The sequence below is a fragment of the Balaenoptera physalus genome (genome assembly GCF_965194825.1).
Source record: "Balaenoptera physalus genome assembly, chromosome: 7".
Taxonomy (NCBI): Eukaryota; Metazoa; Chordata; class Mammalia; order Artiodactyla; family Balaenopteridae; genus Balaenoptera; species Balaenoptera physalus.
In genome coordinates this window covers 6,432,633-6,449,675 of record NC_138886.1, presented here as the reverse complement: position 1 = coordinate 6,449,675, position 17,043 = coordinate 6,432,633, and the positions used below count along the sequence as shown (strand labels likewise).

At 55.7% G+C, this 17,043-nt stretch overlaps 1 protein-coding gene across 7 annotated transcripts in view; it reads left to right on the top strand.

Moving 5' to 3' along the window:
- USP20 (ubiquitin specific peptidase 20) overlaps positions 1-17,029 on the top strand; it is a 50,629-nt gene extending 33,600 nt beyond the window's left edge. For 6 of the 7 annotated variants that reach the window (XM_082468129.1, XM_082468123.1, XM_082468127.1 and 3 more), the window contains 15 exons: positions 1,361-1,808; positions 2,185-2,325; positions 2,648-2,763; positions 3,026-3,198; positions 3,881-3,975; positions 10,105-10,138; positions 10,329-10,374; positions 11,300-11,480; positions 11,560-11,686; positions 12,041-12,210; positions 12,290-12,371; positions 13,409-13,517; positions 14,435-14,537; positions 15,783-15,854; positions 16,312-17,029. In XM_082468129.1, the coding sequence (XP_082324255.1) occupies positions 1,361-1,808; positions 2,185-2,325; positions 2,648-2,763; positions 3,026-3,198; positions 3,881-3,975; positions 10,105-10,138; positions 10,329-10,374; positions 11,300-11,480; positions 11,560-11,686; positions 12,041-12,210; positions 12,290-12,371; positions 13,409-13,517; positions 14,435-14,537; positions 15,783-15,854; positions 16,312-16,472 (2,058 nt within the window). In that variant the 3' untranslated portion in view covers positions 16,473-17,029. The remainder of the gene's footprint in view (positions 1-1,360; positions 1,809-2,184; positions 2,326-2,647; positions 2,764-3,025; positions 3,199-3,880; positions 3,976-10,104; positions 10,139-10,328; positions 10,375-11,299; positions 11,481-11,559; positions 11,687-12,040; positions 12,211-12,289; positions 12,372-13,408; positions 13,518-14,434; positions 14,538-15,782; positions 15,855-16,311) is intronic. The other variant, XM_082468128.1, reaches the window with a different exon arrangement.
- Positions 17,030-17,043: the final 14 nt, after the last annotated feature.

Sequence of the window (17,043 nt, the reverse complement as noted above, 5' to 3'; positions counted from 1 at the left end):
TGCGGCCCTCCCTGTACGAGGACCCCTGCTGGCCCTCAGGCTCTCGGTGAGGGCACCGGGAGCAGGGCTACTCGCTGCTGCCGAACATCCACTCGACGCCAAAGCATCCCTTTCTCTGGGTCTTGGGCGTAGCACAGGGGACGTTTCTGAGTCTGAAACATACAGGTAGCTGTAGAGCTCTCTTAATGGCCAGAGGATGCTGTCATGCTTCCACATGGCTTGAGATTTTAGCAATGAACACAGGGTACTTTTGTTAAAAGGAAGAACCAGAAAGAAAAGTAGATGATGTATTGAGGGCCTGTTTCTTAAAAGAACCTTTCAGTGTCCCTGACACACAGGACGCACGTCTCCTACCCCCTCCCTAATGCTCGATGTAATCCAACCAGAGCCCGCTCCTCCCTCCGCTAGAACTGAGAAAACGAGGCCCTTCTCTCCATATCGGTGACCTGAGTCTTTGGGTGCTTGGCTGGGTCTGGCCACTGCGTGATCCCCGCCTCGTTGGGCAGGAGTTGGCCTCGGGAGCTGCTTCTGACGTCCGGGGCAGGGACTGTGAGGGACAGGACAGGACTTTGAACCCAGTGGCCCCGCACAGCACCTAGTGCCCCCAGCTGTCAGAGGCCGGCCACCATCATCTTCTGACCTTTTAAAGCGCCTCCTGTGTGTGCTGCTCATGGCTGGGCCAGTGGGCAGGCTGTGCCAGAGGCCTCGCTGCCCTGGCTTCCTCTGGGTTATGACGTAGTCACAGCGTAGTCAGAATAACAGCGTCACTACTGGGATTGGAGACCCGGCCAACCTGAAGTGGCACCTTAGTCCGAGTCATGCCCAGGCCTGCGGGAAGCGTGTTCTCCTGCACCAGTCACAATGGCAGGGGAAGGCGTGGGCACGGGGGCTGGCGAAGGACTGGAAGGGCAGAGAGAACCAGAGGTAGGTCAAGGATGCAGGCAGCCTGGCCTGCCGGGTGGCATTGCTCCCTGTGGAACTCAGCTGAGCGCTCACCTGCGGACGCACTCACAGTGTCACCTTTGTCCTACTCGGGCTCCCTGCCCACCCTCACCGTCCCCTCCTTTAGGGAGCAAGGCGACTTTAATGGCTGAACGCGATACGTCCACTCTCTCCCATGCTGAGTTGGAAGCAGGGCCGCAGGTGATGGAGAGCAGGAGCTGGGAGTCGGGTGGACCTGGGTCACCGTCTCTGCTCTGCCACTTCACAGCGCAAGACCTGGGAGGGCTCGGCCAGCCTCTCGAGCCTCAGCGTCGTCCTCAGTGGAAGGGGGGTTAGGACAGCAGTGTTGAGCAGGCCACTGTGAGGGGTGCCTGTGTGGGCCCCCCGGCATCCGTGTCAATGCCGCCCCTGGTTCCAGGACACCCAAGAGTTCCTGCGCTGCCTGATGGACCAGCTGCACGAGGAGCTCAAGGAGCCCGTGGTGGCCGCGGCGGCAGCGCTGACCGAGGCTCGGGACTCGGACTCGAGCGACACGGATGAGAAGCGGGAGGGCGACCGGAGCCCATCAGAGGACGAGTTCCTGTCCTGTGACTCCAGCAGCGACCGCGGTGAGGGCGACGGGCAGGGGCGCGGCAGGGGCGGCTCCCAGGCTGAGACGGAGCTGCTGATCGCGGACGAGGCGGGCCGCGCCATCTCCGAGAAGGAGCGCATGAAGGACCGCAAGTTCTCGTGGGGCCAGCAGCGCACCAACTCGGAGCAGGTGGACGAGGACGCCGACGTGGACACCGCCATGGCCGCCCTGGACCAGCAGCCCACGGACACGCAGCCGCCGTCACCACGGTCCACCAGCCCCTGCCGGACGCCAGGTACCAGCAAAGCCACTCGGGGCGTCGCAGCCCCATTCGTCCAGCTCCTGCTGGGGGGCAGAGCACCCACAGCCTGCTCAGCTCCCCCCCACCCTTGGGGGCTCTCCCACGAGACCCGACTTACCGGTGAGAAATCGGGTAGATGATGTGTCCAGACTCACTTGGACTCAGAGCCCGCCTGAGCCCTCCGCTGGGAACGGGAAGGGTGTGGACAGCGTGTTCTGTGTGGGGCTGGGGGGCTGGGGTGGGCCCAGGACGGAGGAGATGTGGTGGGTTCAGGCCTCAGTCCCCTTAGGGGGTGCTGGCAGGTCTTCCTGACCAGGCCCGGGGCTGGCTCGGCTGCCCTGCCCCAGCACGGTCCCCCCTTTGCCCCCAGAGCCGGACAACGAGGCCCACATGCGCAGCGCCTCTCGCCCCTGCAGCCCTGTCCACCACCACGAGGGCCACGCCAAGCTGGCCGGCAGCCCTCCTCGTGCGAGCCCCGTGAGGATGGGGCCGTCCTACGTGCTCAAGAAAGGTTCGGACGAGCGGGCGGGGAGGGAAGGTGGGCAGGGCCTCCCCGCGTGGAGCTCGGGGCTGGGGTGGCAGTCGCACCTCTGGCTGCCGTTTTTGGTTTTGGAGCGCTCTTTACCAGGGGCTGGGCTGCCGTACTCCTCACGCAGTGTCTCTGAACCCTCCTCACACGGCTGGGACACGAGCGGGGCCCCCATCCCACAGACGATGAGTGAGGCACCGGCCCGTCACATGACTCATGCAGATCTGACCCCAAGTCCCAGCACCCTCCCCTTGCCCCAGACAGGCCAGTGGGGGCTGGGCCTAGTCCTGTGCTGTGCCCCCAGCCCAGGTACCAGGCGCCGGCAGCCGGCGGCGGAAGGAGCAGCGCTACCGCAGCGTCATCTCAGACATCTTCGACGGCTCCATCCTCAGCCTCGTGCAGTGTCTCACCTGTGACCGGGTGGGCGCCCTGGGGGAGGGGAGGGACGCACCGGGGTCCTCACACAGCTTGGGGGTGGGGCGCTGGCTCTCTGCCTGGTGCCCCCTGCCTTTCTCTAGGGGTGGGCCCCGGTTGTGGGCCTCCCGTGTCCTGGGCTTGGGGAGCAGGCTCTCTGCCCCACGCCTGCCCTCTGGTGGCTGGGGTTTGGGGTGCAAACTCTGGTTGGTCTGGGCAGGGCGGAACCCTGGGAGGTGGAGACCCAGGCTGACCTTCAACCCCACAGGTGTCCACCACGGTGGAGACATTCCAGGACCTGTCGCTGCCCATTCCTGGCAAGGAAGACCTGGCCAAGCTCCACTCGGCCATCTACCAGAACGTGCCGGCCAAGCCGGGTGCCTGTGGGGACAGCTCCGCCGCCCAGGGCTGGCTGGCCTTTATCGTGGAGTATATCCGACGGTACGCCACCTTCCCGCCTGCTGGAGACACAAGGCCAGCCGGGCCTGGCCTTTCTGGAACTCGCAGGCTGACAGGCGACAGACCTTTAACAGCAAAGTGCAAGCGTTTGCAGGGCTGAGGGTGTAGTTCGGAAGGGAGCTTGAGGCTGAAGGGGGCTCGGGGGTTAGCCAAGTGGGGTGGGAGTGCTCCTCGGCCGTCCTGGGATGGCCTGGTTCGGGTGGGCCTCTGGATCGGAAGGCAGGTGACGATGGAGGGTGTGACCAAGTGGCAGCTGGAAAGGAGGGCGGCGGCTGGAGTGCAGGCCTGGCCCTGTGGGGAGCGCCGTGGTGGCCTTCGCGAGTCCCCACTGTGTGCCCCGAGGCCGGCTTTACCTGCCTGATGTCAGGGACCTGTACTCTGCCCAGAAGACAGGCCAGCGTGTCTGGCCCCTTCTGGGGCCAGAAGATTGGGGCCCCTTCGCAGATAAGGAAGGCGAGACTCGGGGGGAAGTGATGTCGCCCTCCCAAGGACACGGAGCTGCTGGCTGGTGGTCCCAGCCTTCTGGCTCCAGACTTCGGCCCATTCCACCCACCGGGCCAAGCTGCCCGTCTGGGCCCAAACAGACCCCAGCCCAAAGGCCCCCACGTCTTAGTCTCACCGAGGCCCCGGCAGCACCCCCGCCACCCCCTTTCTGTCTCTGTAGGTTCGTGGTATCCTGTACCCCCAGCTGGTTTTGGGGGCCGGTCGTCACCCTGGAAGACTGCCTCGCTGCCTTCTTCGCCGCCGATGAGCTGAAGGGTGAGTGGACCCGGCCGGCTGGGTCAGCACACAGTTCAGGGTTCCTGGGACTCACCGTCAGAGTCCCAGCCCTGCCTGCCAGGCTGGGCCTGGGACTGCACGCTCTCGCAGCCCCACCGCCTGTAGCTCTTGGCGGTTCACCTGTTTTCCTTCCTTTACCTATTTGGTGGACAAAAAGGATAACAGTCTTTAATTTTGCATTTCCTTGATTATTGATGAGCTTGAACTTTTGTTTTTAAAGTGTATTGGCTGTATTTCTTATTTTAAAATTTCCCATTCCTGTCCTTTTCCTGTTTTTCTGTTCAGTGATTGGCATCTCACTAACCTTTGGGAAAACTCTTTTTGTTTAATTTTTAATTGTGGTAAGATATACATAACATAAAATGTACCATCATAACCATTTTTAAGTGTTCAGTTCAGTAGCATTAACTATATTCATATTGTTGTGCAACCAATCTCCAGAACGTTCTCATCTTGCAGAACTGAAACTATCCCTTAAAGAGCAACTCCCTGTTCCCCCTTCCACCCAGCCCTGGGCACCCACCATCCTCCTTTCTGTCTGTATGAATTTGACTATTCTAGGTTCCTCATCTAAGTCAAATACGGTGATTTTCCTTTTGTGACTAGTCTACGTCTATTAGTGTAATGTCCTCAAGGCTCATCCATGTTGTAGCAAGTGTAGAATTTCCTTACGTTTTGTTAAAAAATAAATAAATTTATTTATTTATTTATTTATGGCTGCGTTGGGTCTTGGTTGCTACGCACGGCCTTTCTCTAGTTGCCGCGGGTGGGGGCTACTCTTCATTGCAGTGCGTGGGCTTCTCATTGCGGTGGCTTCTCTTGTGGTGGAGCACGGGCTCTAGGCACGCGGGCTTCAGTAATTGTGGCGTGCAGGCTCAGTAGCTGTGGCACACGGGCTTAGTTGCTCCGTGGCATGTGGGATCTTCCCAGACCAGAGATCGAACCTGTGTCCCCTGCATTGGCAGGCAGATTCCCAACCACTGCACCACCAGGGGAAGTCCCTCCTTCCTTTTTTAAGGCTGAATAATATTCCATTGTGTAAATGGACCACATTTTGTTTATTCATCATCTGTCGATGGACACTTGGGTTGCTCCCACCTTTTGGCTCTTGTGAATAATGCTGCAATGACCATGGATGCACAGATATCTCTTCAAGATAGTGATTTCATTTCCTTTGGTTATATACCCAGAAGTGGGATTGCTGGATTATATGATCGATCTATTTTTAATTTTTTGAGGAACCGCCATACTGTTTTCCTTGATAGCTGTACCAATTTACATTCCCACTAATAGTGCACAAGGGTTCCCTTTTCTCTACATCCTTGCCAACACTTGTACTCTCTTGTCTTTTTAAAAAATCTCTTTCTGGGAATTCCCTGGCGGTCCAGTGTTAGGACTCCGTGCGTTCACTGCCAAGGGCCCGGGTTCAGTGCCTGGTAGGGGAACTAAGATCCCACAAGCCACGTGGCACAGCCAAAAATAAATAAACAAACAAACAAATAAATAATTTTTAAAAAAATCTCTTTCTTTTTGACAATAGCTATTCTAACAGGTGTGAGGTGATATCTCATTGTGGTTTTTATTTGCATTTCCCAGATGATTAGTCATGTTGAGCATCTTTTCATGTACCTGTTGGCCATCTGTATATCTTCTTTGGAAAAATGCCTATTTAGGTCTCTGTCCATTTTTAAATTGTATTATTTGTGTTTTGCTATTGACTTGTATGAATTCTTTATATATTTTGGATGTTAACCCTTAATCTCATGTATGGTTTCTAAATATTTTCTACCGTGCTGTAGGTTGCCTCCTCATTTTGTTGATTGTTTCTTTTGCTGTGCAGAAGCTTTTTAGTTTGATGTAGTCCCACTTGTTTATTTTTGCTTTTGTTGCCTGTGCTTTTGGTGTCATATCCAAAAAATCATTGCCAAGACCAATGTCAAGGAGTTTTTCCCTCTGTTTTCTTCTAGGAGTGTTATGGTGTCAGGTCTTACGTTTAAGTCTTTAACTGATTTCAAGTTGATATTTGTGAGTGATGTGAGATAGGGGTAAAATTTCATTCTTTTGCATGTGAACATCCAGTTTTCCCAACACTGTTTATTGTCTTTTCCCCATTGAGTATTCTTGGCTCCCTTGTCAAATATTAGTGGACCATATATGCATGGGTTTATCTCTGGCCTCTCAATTCTGTTCATTGTTCTATGTGTCTGTTTTTATGCCAGTACCATACTGTTTTGTTCTGTTTTTAATTTGGCCATGCCGCATGCAGGATCTTAGTTCCCTGACCAGGAATCAAACCTGTGTCCCCTGCAGTGGGAGGGCAGAGTCTTAACCACTGGACCGCCAGGGGAGTCCCAGTACCATACTCTTCTGATAACTGTAGTTTTGTAGGAGAGTTTGAAATCAGGAAATATGATGCCTCCAGCTTTATTCTTCTTTCTCAAGATTGTTTTGGTTATTTGGGATCTTTTGTAGTTACATATGAATTTCAGGATTTTTTTTTCTATATCTATGAAAACATCGTTGGATTGCTTTGAATCTATAGATGACTTTGGGTAAGATGGACATTTTAACAATAGTTCTTCTTCTGCTCCATGACCACAGGCTATCTCTTTATTTGTGTCATTGTGTGGGAACAACTCAGTCTTCCTCCTGTGTGTCTCTCCTCTCCTCTCACACTACTACCACACAGCACTGTGGACACCAGGTGTGTGGTGGTTTTCCCACACCAAGCAATTATGCAGCACCAGCCAGGTATCCTACAGTTTCACTTGATTCCGACACTCTCTACCTGGAGATAGCGTCAGACCCCACAGGTTAAGGACTCAGTCCTACAAGACCTCCCCCTCCCCAACGTCAGACGCCAGTCACAAGTGCAGGTTGTCACCTGGGCTTCTGACTGGCTGGCTATAGATGGGAGGTTCCAGCGGCCCCCTCCTTGGCTTCAATTAGAGCAGCTAGAGCGGCTCGGCTCGCAGAACTCAGAGAAACATTTTGCTACTAGGTGACTGGTTTATGATAAAAGGATATAACTCAGGAAGAGCCAGATGGAAGAGGCGCATCGGGCAAGGCATGTGGGAAGGGGCCTGGAGCTTTCATTTGCTCTGAGCGTGACCCTCTCCCCAAACTTCCCTGTGTGCACCAGCCCAGAAGCTCTCCAAACCCTATACTGTTGGTATTTAATGGAGGCTTCTTTACGTAGGTATGATCAATTATTAGCTCCATCTCTAGCCCCTCTCCCCTCTCTGAAGAATGCCAGGTGGTGCTGAAAATTCCAAACTTCCAGTTATGATTTGGTCTTCCTGGTGGCCAGCCCCAATCCAGAAGCCCACCCAGAGTCACCTCATCAGGACAAAAGACCCTGCCATCACTCAGGAAATCGCAAGGGATTTAGGAGCTCTGTATTCGAAACCCTGGTCAAAGAGCAAATATTAGAACAGAAGATGCTCCCAGTGCTCTTATCACTTGGGAAATTACAAGGACTTTAAGAGCTCTGTGCCAGGAACCTCGGGGAGAGCCCACTATGCATATTTTCTGTTATCTCACATCCACCTTCAATTTCTTTCATCAACGCCTTGTAGTTTTCAGTGTACAAATCTTTCACTTCCTTGGTTAAGTTTATTCCTATACGTTTTATTGTTTCTGATGCTTTTGTAAATGGTATTGTTTATTTCTCATTCAGATATTTTATTATTAGTGTATAGAAATGCAACTGATTTTCGTATGTTGATTTTGTGTCTTGCAGCTTTACCAAATTAGTTTGTCAGTTCTAACAGTTTTTTGTGGAGTCTTAAGGTTTTTTATATAAAAGATCATGTCATCTACAAACAGAGACAGTTTTACTTCCTCTTTTCCTATTTGGATGCCTTTTACTTCTTTTTCTTGCCTTTCTCTGACTTCCAGTACTATGTTGAATAGGAGTGGTGAGATTGGGCATCTTTGCCTTGTACCTGATTTTAGAGGAAAAGCTTTTATCTTTTCACTGTTGAGTATGATATTAGCTATGGGTTTATCATATATGGCTTTGATTATGTTGAGTGCATTCCTTCTACACGCAATTTGTTGAGACCTTTTATCATGAAAGGGTATTGAAATTTGTCAGATGCTTTTTCTGTATCTATTGAGAGGATCATATGATTTTTATCCTTCATTCTGTTAATGTAGTGTATCATGTTCATTGATTTGCGTATGATAAACCATCCTTACAACCCAGAGATAAATTCCACTTGATCATGGTGTATGATCCTTTTAATATGCTGTTGAAGTCAGTTTGCTAGTATTTTGTTGAGAATTTTCCCGTCTGTATTCATCAGGGATATTGGCCTGTCGTTTCCTTTTCTTGTAGTGTCCTTATCTGGCTTTGCTATCAGTATAAAATGAGTTTGGGAGTGCTCCCTCCTCTTCAATTTCTTGGAAGAGTTTGAGAAGAATTGTTAGTTCTTCTTTAAATGTTTGGGAGAATTCACTGGTGAAACCATCTGGTCCTGAGCTTTTCTTTTTCTTTTTTTTTTTTTTAAGATTTTTAGAAATTTCGTGTAATGTCTGAAACATTTATATTAACATATTTCCATACAAATAACCCAAAGAAAGTTTAGTATTAGTTGTTTTGTTTGTTTGTTTGTTTATACTGCAGGTTATTAGTCATCAATTTTATACACTTCAGTGTATACATGTCAATCCCAATCGCCCAATTCAGCACACCACCATTCCCACCCCACTGCGGTTTTCCCCCCTTGGTGTCCATACGTCCGTTCTCTACATCTGTATCTCAACTTCTGCTGGGCTTTTCTTTGTTGGGAGGTTTCTTATTACTGCTTCAATCTCCTTAGTCATTGGTGTTTTCAGATTTTCCATTTCTTCATAATTCAGTCTGGGTAAATTTGTTGTGTTGGTGTATAGTTGGTCATGGGAGTCTCTTTTGATCCTTTATACTTCTATGGTGTCTGTTGTATGTCTCTTCTTTCATTTATAACTTTGAGTCCTCTTTTTTTCTTGGTTAATCTAGCTAAAGATTTGTTAATTTTGTTTCTCTTTGAAACAAAATTAACAAAGTTTCTCAATGAAACTCTTAGTTTCATTGATTTTTTTTTTTCCTATGGTCTTTCTAGTCTCTGTTTTATTTCTGCTCTAATCTTTATTATCTCCTTCCTTCTGTTAACTTTGGATTTAGTTTGTTCTTCTTCTGATTCCTCGAGGTATAAAATCAGATTGTTTGAGAGCTTTCTTTTTTCTAAATGTAGGCATTTATTGCTATAAAATTCCCTCTTAGAACTGCTTTTGCTGTATCCCATAAGTGCTAGTGTGTTGTATTTTCAGTTTTATTTGTCTCAGGATACTTTCTGATTTCCTTTTGATTCCTTCTTTGACCCATCAGTTGTTCAGGAATGTGTTGTTTAATTTCCACATATTTGTGAATTTTTTAGGTTTCCTCCTGTTATTGGTTTCTAGTTTCATACCATTGTGTTTGGAAAAGATATTAGATATGATTTCAGTCTTCTTAAATTTGTTAAGGCTTGCTTGGTGGGCCAATATACGATCTATTCCGGAGAATGTCTGTGTGCACTTCTGAAGAACGTGTATTTTGGTGCTGTTGGATAGAATGTTCTGGTTAGGTTCATTTGGGCTATAGTGTTATTCAGGTCTGCTGTTCCCTTGTTAATTTTCTGTCTGGATGATCTATCCAATATTGAGGGTGGACTATTGAAGTTTCCTGCTATTATTGTATTGCTATTTATTTCTCCCTTCAGTTATGCTTTAATTATTCAGGTGCTCCAATGTTGGCTGCCTATATATTCACAATGGTTACATCCTCTTGATGAATTGACCCCTTTATCACTGTATGGTGACCCTCTTTGTCTCTTGTAACTGATTTTGGCTGAAAGTGTATTTTATCTGATATAAGTACAGCCACTCCTGCTCTCTTTTGGTTACCACTGCATGGAATATATTTTTCCATCCCTTCACTTTCAGCCTCTGTGTGTCCTTGAAGCTAAAGTGAGTCTCTTGTAGTCAGCATGTTGTGGTTTTATTTCTAAAGCATAAGTCATTACGTGCCCTTCTCCCCCATTTTCCATCCCTGCTAACCTTTGTCTCTGTATTTTACTGCCCTAGGTGACAACATGTATAGCTGTGAACGGTGTAAAAAGTAAGTGTGTGCGTTCTAGAGGCTTCTCCCCGACTTCCCGTTTCCATCTGTGGTCCATCCGTGTTCCACGTACTTCCCCCGGGCTCCCCCAGCTAGCTTGACCTCACAGAGTGAGCGGGGTTGGGGGGGGGCTCCCCTGCCTGCCGGCCGCCTCCCTGGGATGCTCACGTCCCCCGCTCTCTGCTCCCAGGCTGCGCAACGGCGTGAAGTACTGTAAGGTCCTGCGGTTGCCGGAGGTGAGTGGGCAGCCTTCCGCCACCGCTGCCTGCCGGGCCTCCTGCACCCCGAGCGGTGCCGCGCAGGGCAGAGGCCGACCCCCTCCCGGGCTCAGGAGGCCCGTGGAGACTGCTGCTCTGGCTGGGCGACCCCCCGGGAGGGTCTGGCCGGTGGGGAGGCTCGTAGCTCGGTGTGTAGCTTGGAGCCCGGCTCCATCGTCCCTCAGCACGTCTCGTGCGGGCAGGAGGCAGGTGTGGGGCGCCGAGGGCACCGTCTGGAGTAAGGCATAGGCGGGGCTGTTGGGAATGCCTTTCCGAGGAAGTGGCATCTGAGTGGGGCCTGAGGACATAGACAGGGGTCGGCCTGGTGGAAGGAGAGTGGGGAAAGAGCAGGTGGGCAAAACCCCAAAGCAGAAACGGGCTTGGCCGAGGCTTGTGGCTGCAACGAGAGGAGCATGGCCCGACGCGGGTGCCGGGCTGGGCTGAGCAGGTCTGGGGAGATTGGTGGAGAAGCCTTCTACAAGTCGGCGCCCACAGGACTGGTGGCCAGAGTTCTTTGGATGGTCAACTCGACGGGCCAGTGACAGCTTCCTGCGCAGACCAGCCCAGCGCTCGGGGACAGCCCGTCCTGACCGCCAGTCCTGTTAGTGCGGCTCAGCTCTGCTGTCACATCTGCCTTTATCCCTGAAAGCTGGCCTGGCCCGGCTCCCAGGCATGCTTCTTAAGTGTATGCAGAGTCAAGGGTGGACCATCAGTTCGCCTGGGTCTCTGGAAGGCTCTAGCCACTACGTTTCTTGTTTTCCCCTGGGTGACAGGGCCTGAGTGGGTCAAACAGCAGGCTAGTGGGTGTCCCAGAGCCCTGCCCCGAGGCCCCCGTCAGGTCACCAGGGGTCCCAGGGCCCTGGCCAGCCCCGGAGTGACTGGCACCTCCCCTCTCTCCCCCCAGATCCTGTGCATTCACCTGAAGCGCTTTCGACACGAGGTGATGTACTCATTCAAAATCAGCAGCCACGTCTCCTTCCCCCTGGAGGGACTTGACCTGCGCCCCTTCCTCGCCAAGGAGTGCACGTCCCAGATCACCACCTACGACCTCCTCTCGGTCATCTGCCACCACGGGACGGCAGGCAGTGAGTCCAGCCACCCGGCCCCACCCCGGCCCCGCCCCGTCCCTAGGGTGTTTGTCACCATCTGCCTGTCCCGCCGCAGGTGGCCACTACATCGCCTACTGCCAGAACGTGATCAACGGGCAGTGGTATGAGTTCGACGACCAGTACGTCACCGAGGTTCACGAGACAGTGGTGCAGAACGCCGAGGCCTACGTGCTCTTCTACAGGTGGGGCCCGGGCAGCGCGTGGCGGGGGTGCTGAGGGACAGCGCCTGCGCCCCAGGGCTTCAGCCGGTGCAGGTCGGGGTGGCGGCGCCTGCGAGGGCTTTAGGCCAGGGAGGAGTAAGGATTTGGGTTTTTAGGACAGAGCCCGCTGGCTGCTGGTGGGAAAGCTGGAAACCCAAGTAGTCGAGCTGGGTTTTCTCCGGTTGTCCCGGTGGGAGGTGACGGCAGCCGGAACTCTGGCAGGGGCGGTGGGGCTGCTGGGAGGCGGAGGGATGCTGCGGGGCCCGGGAGGCGGGGCTTCCCTGCATGGGGCGTGGCTGCGGCTCCTGATCTGCCCCCACCCCGCCGCTGCCCCAGGAAGAGCAGCGAGGAGGCCGTGCGGGAGCGGCAGCAGGTGGTGTCCCTGGCCGCCATGCGGGAGCCCAGCCTGCTGCGGTTCTACGTGTCCCGGGAATGGCTCAACAAGTTCAACACCTTCGCCGAGCCGGGGCCCATCACCAACCATACCTTCCTCTGCTCCCACGGAGGTGAGGTCGCCTTCTCTGCGACGGGCCGCGGGGCGGCTGGGCCGAGCCCCAGCTCTCCATCCTGTGCCTTCCTCCGCAGGCATCCCGCCCTACAAATACCACTACATCGACGACCTGGTGGTGATCCTGCCCCAGAACGTCTGGGAGCACCTCTACAACAGGTACCGGCGGCCGCGGCCGGCCTCTGCCGTCCAGGCCGGGCACTCAGCTGGGTGGGAGGCTGGGGCAGGCGGGGGGATGCCTCCGTGACCCCACGCCGCCCTCAGGCAACAGGACAGCAGCACGCCAGCAGTTGTGGCACGCCCCTGGCAGCCGTGTCTGCATCGAAGAAGATGCCCGTCTTTGGGGGCATCCAGCCGGATCCTCCCAGTTACAAGGGCCAGAAAACTGGCTCAAGCCCAAGCGGGGGTATTGGTCCCTCTCGCAGACAGTTGTGGGGCTGCTGGCCGCAGGGCATCCTGACCAGTGTCTCTCCCCAGCCCCGTGCTTGGCTCAGGGGGCCGGGGGCGTGTGCTGCCTGGGGCCTTCCAGGTTCAAGTCCGTCAAGACCCAGAGCATGTGACTCTCTCGTTGAGGGGAGAGCCCCTGGCTGGGCTCGGGTCACTCTGGATCCAGGAGGCCGGCTGTGCCGCGGCCGAGGGGGTGGTCAGATGGGCGGGGAAGGAGAGGCCAGGGAGACTCGATGGACGGGTTTCTCCCCACCCACTCACAGCTCAGGCCCGGCCCGCGCCCTGTGGTTGGTGGATGGGTCAGAACCCCGCAGGGAGCGGCATCCCCAGGTCCTGTGGGGACCCCCCCCCACCCGCAGAAGGATGTGCAGCCTCCCTTTGATGTCGTCCTTAGAGTCAGGCCAGGCGGGCTTTGGCCGCCATGGCTCCTGCCCAGTGGCCAGGAGAGGAAGTGAGAGCGTTAAACTGTCCTTCGGCCATTAAGCACATATTTGTGAGGCACCTGCCCTGCGGCGGGCGCTCTCCTGGGTGCTGTGGGCTCTCAGATGCGCAGGTAGCCGTGCCAGTCAGGTGAGGAAGACGAGACAAGTAAACAGGCCGTGCATAGGGTGCCCAGGGGCCCAGTGGCTGGGCCAGGGCAGCGTCAGGAAGCCTCGCTCCCCAGCAGGTTCTCTGCTGCCCTCCCCACGGGGCCCCTCCCCTCAGGGTTCATGACTCCCTCTCTCTCTGCACCTCCCGCCCTGGTGTAGGTTTGGGGGCGGCCCTGCCGTGAACCATCTGTACGTGTGCTCCATCTGCCAGGTGGAGATCGAGGCGCTGGCCAAGCGCAGGCGGATTGAGATCGACACCTTCATCAAGGTGCCTGGGGAAGGGGGTGGGGCGCCGGAGAGCCGGGCACCTGAGCCGGAAGAGCCGCGTGCAGTCAGGCTCTGTTTGGAAGACCTGTTCTGTGGGGGACCAGAGTGGCCAGAGGCCTGGCCTGACACTGAAGACTTTCACCGGCGGAAGGGGTTGGGCTTAGCGAGTTCAGGTCCCTCTGCTGGGAGGCTGTTGAGCATCTGGTGAAGGAACAAGTGCGGCCGTTCGGGGCCGGATGCTTCTTTATCGTGCGGGTTGTAGGAGGTTCCGCAGCATCCCTGACCTCTACCCACTCGATGCCAGTGACAACAAAAATGACCTCCAGACGTGGGCGGGTGACCCCTGGGGGCAGAGTTCCCCCCCCCCCCGCTGCCCCCCTTTGGGAACCACTGGGCTCTACAAACTGACACGGAAAGGTGCATTAAGTGAAAAAAGCAAGTTGCAAGATAGGACCCAGCATGATCCCATTTTAAGGAAAGGGACGTGTGCAGGGGACACGGGGGTGTGTGAGGACCGAGGCCCCTCTGCTGCTCAGAGCAGGGGGACTCGGGGACCCGCCATCGTTCAACAGCCCAGGATTGGACTGTTAGATACCCTGCTTTGTGGTCATTCAATATGAGACGTCAGACCAGTCAAGGAGTGAGCGGGGGACACGTTCTATGAAGTGGTGGGGGAACAGCATCTACCGTGTGATCTCAAGTGGCTTTTTAAAAAGTTATTAACAAGAGAGTCACCCAAATGCTAGCAGCAGTCATCTGAGTGGTGGGGTCGTGGGAGATGTTTCTTTTCTTTGAACTTGTCTGGGCATTCGAAACTTTCTCTGAGAATCTAGTGTTTGGTAAGAGCCCGGGGTGGGGACTGACCGGTGGGGTGTTGGGTAGTCACGCCGACCCTCCCCTCGGCCCCGCCCTGCCCAGCTGAACAAGGCGTTCCAGGCCGAGGAGTCGCCCAGCGTCATCTACTGCATCAGCATGCAGTGGTTCCGGGAGTGGGAGGCCTTCGTCAAGGGCAAGGACAACGGTGAGTCAGGCGCCACGTGCCCGCCACTCCCCACACCAGGCGGGACCTGGGGCTGCCGACCTGCTGGGAGTGTCCCAGCAGGCGGAGGTGGGGCGCCCAGGATCTGTGGCTGCCCGGCAGGTGTTTGGTGTCACCCCTTCAGGCGCGCGCCCTCTGGGCAGGAGCACGGAGCGTGGATGCTCCCCTGCCGCCACGCCTCCCCGAGTGCCGGGATCGCTGTCCTCACCCTGGCCAGGCCTTCTCACTGCAGCGGGACAGAAGCCATCTCGCTCTGCCCCTTCCCTCCCTTTACCCTGTGTCTGCGGGTGCCCAGGGGCGGCTGCTCTTCCCTCCTGCCAGGCCCTTTCCCTTGGGGACTCTGTTGCCCTAAATAATAGATTTTAGTTGACAGATGGCTTCAGACTCTTAGGAAAGGACTTGGACACCATGTCCTCTGATCGCTCGATTTACAGAGGTGGAAACAGGCCCCAGCAGAGGGCCGCTCCCAGAGTCCCTCACGGTCCCCGGCAGGGAACAGCTGAGCCCGAGCCACGGCCAGCATGCGGCCACCCTCACCGCCCCCGAGTCCCACACTCGGCTCCCAGGCCAGGCTTCGGAGCCTGGCGGGGTCAGCAGAGCCAGGAGGTTCTGCGCACTGGACACCTGCCCTTTGGAGCATAAGCGCTGGGACGCGGGAAGGGGGAGGGGCCTCCTGAGTGGCTGTGGTCGATCCAGAACCCGGCTCCGGAGTCGCAGCCCCACCTCGGGCCCTGGCTCTGCCTTCTGCCAGCGCTGAGCTGGGCAGTCCCGTTGCCTGCCTCACCTCACCCAGTTGTTGAGGGTTGAGCTAGTGGGGCGCGCGGGAAGGATGCTCAGCAAGCACAGCTGCCATCAGACTAGGGCAGTGTCCACCTGGCACTGGGCATCCACCCTACCCCCCCCGCCCCCGCCCCATGCTGAGGTCTGAAACTAGGGTGCGAGTCCTCAAAGCTCCCTCTGCTGGGTCCAGGGATGCCACAGTCCCTTCTGGCTCTCAGACTCGTGGAGATGAGCATTTGGTGCCCTGAGCACCTCAGCCCGTAAGAGCTTCACACTGACCCCTTGGACCCAGGACAGCCTCTCCGGGATCACGGGTGTCGGTGGCACACCTTGAGAATGGCTCGTATCTGTTGAGGGGTGGAAGGCTGTGGCGGAGGAGGGGACTGGGCTTTCGTGCCGTCGCTGCGGAGGCCCAGAGGCACTGAGCCTGAGCCCTGTCTGTTCCAGAGCCCCCCGGGCCCATTGACAACAGCAGGATCGCACAAGTCAAAGGAAGCGGCCACATCCAACTGAAGCAGGGTGAGAGTCTCACCAGCCCCAGCCCTGGCCTCCCAAGCCAGCCAGGCTCCCCTCTGCCCCTCCTGGCTTGCAGGTCCCACCAGGCGCCCCCTTGCCACCTGTCTGAGTCAGGCTGTGACATCTGTCCGTGTCCAGGTCCAAGACTCGAGCAGATGGGCCAAGCCCCTCTCCCACAGCCCCTCTGCCCCTACCCACGCCCTCTCCCCACTCCACCACCTCACCTGCCTGCCCTTTTGCGTGAACCCCACCCCCTGGGAAATGAGGGGCTGCAGCCATCGTAGTGCCCTCTAGGGTCCTCAGAGAATGGACGTTCCCCTGGAAAATCCCAAGATTCCCATTTACAGCTTTGCACAGAAGCCCGTGGTTGCCCTCCCAGACCCCCCACTGCCAAGACGGTGGCTTCAGCGAGGGGGCGAGGGTGAGCCCAGCCTGACCGGTAGCCTCTTGGGCCCTGCAGGAGCTGACTACGGGCAGATCTCAGAGGAGACCTGGGTGTACCTGAATAACCTCTATGGCGGTGGCCCCGAGATCGCCCTCCGCCAGAGTGTGGCCCAGCTCCAGGACCCGGAGAGCTTGCACGGGGAGCAGAAAATCGAAGCCGAGACCCGGGCCGTGTGACTCAGTGTGCCAGTCTGTAAGTCCTCTCCTCCCTCCGCGGAGACCCTCTCGTGTCCCTCACGTGTTGGAAGGGTGCCCTGCACACACCTGCCCTGAGGCTGCTTGGAAGGACCTTCACGAGGCCCCCGCCGGCTGATGACCCGGGTGTCCCCACAGGCCCCCGCCTTTGCCCTCCTCCCTGCGGAGGGGGCGTCTGTACCCGGAAGAGAGGCTGGCCGCTCTGGAAGCCCAGATGTGTAAAGAGGCAGAAAAGTTGTTTTGGTTCACAGTGAGTAATGCTGCAACTAGGAAATATATCCACTTCAGGCTTGTTAAACGACCAAGGCTCTGCAACGTTAACTCGGGTCTTTGTCTCGGCAGTGCCCTTGTGTCACTGCCGTCGTTGTGTCCCCAAACCTGCCCTCTCGCTAGCTCGGGCCCAGCTTTTGTCCCTGGACCCTCAGTCAGGGGCCATGGCCTGGGGACAGAGGGTCGGGGAGCGGCTGCCGCTCCCCAGGCGTTTCCCACTGGCGCCGGGTCCAGCACCTGAGTCACGGGTCAGAGTCACGGGTCGACGGTCAGAGCCGCGAGC